At 56.1% G+C, this 1,219-nt stretch overlaps 1 protein-coding gene across 1 annotated transcript in view; it reads left to right on the top strand.

Annotated features, from left to right (window-relative positions):
• NAGA (alpha-N-acetylgalactosaminidase) overlaps positions 1–1,211 on the top strand; it is an 8,389-nt gene extending 7,178 nt beyond the window's left edge. The window contains 2 exon segments of the mRNA XM_004379977.3: positions 27–141; positions 144–1,211. Of these exon segments, the coding sequence (XP_004380034.1) occupies positions 27–141; positions 144–292 (264 nt within the window). The 3' untranslated portion in view covers positions 293–1,211.
• The last annotated feature ends 8 nt before the right edge of the window (positions 1,212–1,219 follow it).

The raw sequence follows: 1,219 nt of genomic DNA, 5'->3' as shown, positions 1-1,219 counted from the left end.
GGTGGAGGCGTGATGGGAAATGCAAGGTTCCCACTGTCGTAGGGCATAATGGGAGACCTAACACAGACAGGCCACGGTCCAGGCTTCTCTGTCCTCTGAGAGAGTCTCTACATAGTCGTTCTCACAGTGGCACTGGTGATGTCCCTCCCCGTTGCAGGCCCAGAACGTCTACACGGGTGAAATCATCAGCGGCCTCCGTGACGACACCAACTTCACAGTGGTCATCAACCCTTCAGGGGTGGTGATGTGGTACCTGTATCCCATCAAGAACCTCGGGATGCCCCAGCAGTGAGGAGCTGGCTGTGTGACAGAGGCTGTGGTGGCACCACTGGGCCCAGGCCATGGAGCCTCAGCGTGGCGAGCGCCAGTGGGCAGGGCTCCTTGCTGCCAGCCGCGCTTGGCGTACTGACCCCATCATGCTCAAACTGTAATCTCAGAGCCAGGTTCCACGCCCTGCCCAAATGTGGACACATTTGGGAACTTGTCTCAGGGAAACTTCCTATAGCCTTCTGGCCCCTACCTCGTCTGGACGACCCCAGAGACGTTGCTGAATAACTCAGCCAGCCTCTTGAGCCTCCACAGATAGGTGCTTATTCCCAGCAGGAGCCCAGCCTCTGACCCTGTCTTTGTTGACTTTGAAATCAGGACTTGGAACGTTTCTAGTGGAAATCTGACTTCTGTCAGGGGCCCCCCTGATTGTGTGATTGGTTTTCCTACCTGGAGAAGGCCTTGCCAAGTGGTACTGCCTGGGAGTAAGGGTCAGAAAGAGACATCAGCACCCTCAAGCCACCAATAAAGCTGTTCTTGAGTCCAGTGGTTGTAAGATGGACCTGGGGCCTGGCCGTCTCCAGGTGTGGATTCTGGGTGGTACTGCAGAGGGTGCCGGTTTAAAGGCTGCCTCACGTGGAAGATATGTGGTATCTTCTGGCCCCTCATTTTCCCAGTGCTGATTGTTCTTTCTAAAAATGCCAGGCTTCCTCATGCCAGGGAGCCATCTGGCTCTGCCTGGCGCAGTGGTGGTGTGTCAGGGTAGCAGTGTTCCCAGGCCCTCTCTGTCCCATGCACCCTCCCCAATTCACATGCTCCTGGGTCTCCCGGCCACCCCTCCCCCTGCCAGCTGCACAGCGAACGGGCCTGATCTCCTAAGAACTTCATGTTACTGTCTTAGGCGTCTTTCAGCTCATCTGTCCTTTTCTGAGGTGTCCCTAGGTGGTGTAAA

This window comes from Trichechus manatus, unplaced genomic scaffold (assembly GCF_000243295.1).
Source record: "Trichechus manatus latirostris isolate Lorelei unplaced genomic scaffold, TriManLat1.0 scaffold00069, whole genome shotgun sequence".
Taxonomy (NCBI): Eukaryota; Metazoa; Chordata; class Mammalia; order Sirenia; family Trichechidae; genus Trichechus; species Trichechus manatus.
The sequence above is the reverse complement of the archived record's forward strand: the minus strand, read 5'-3'. Positions and strand labels throughout refer to the sequence as shown.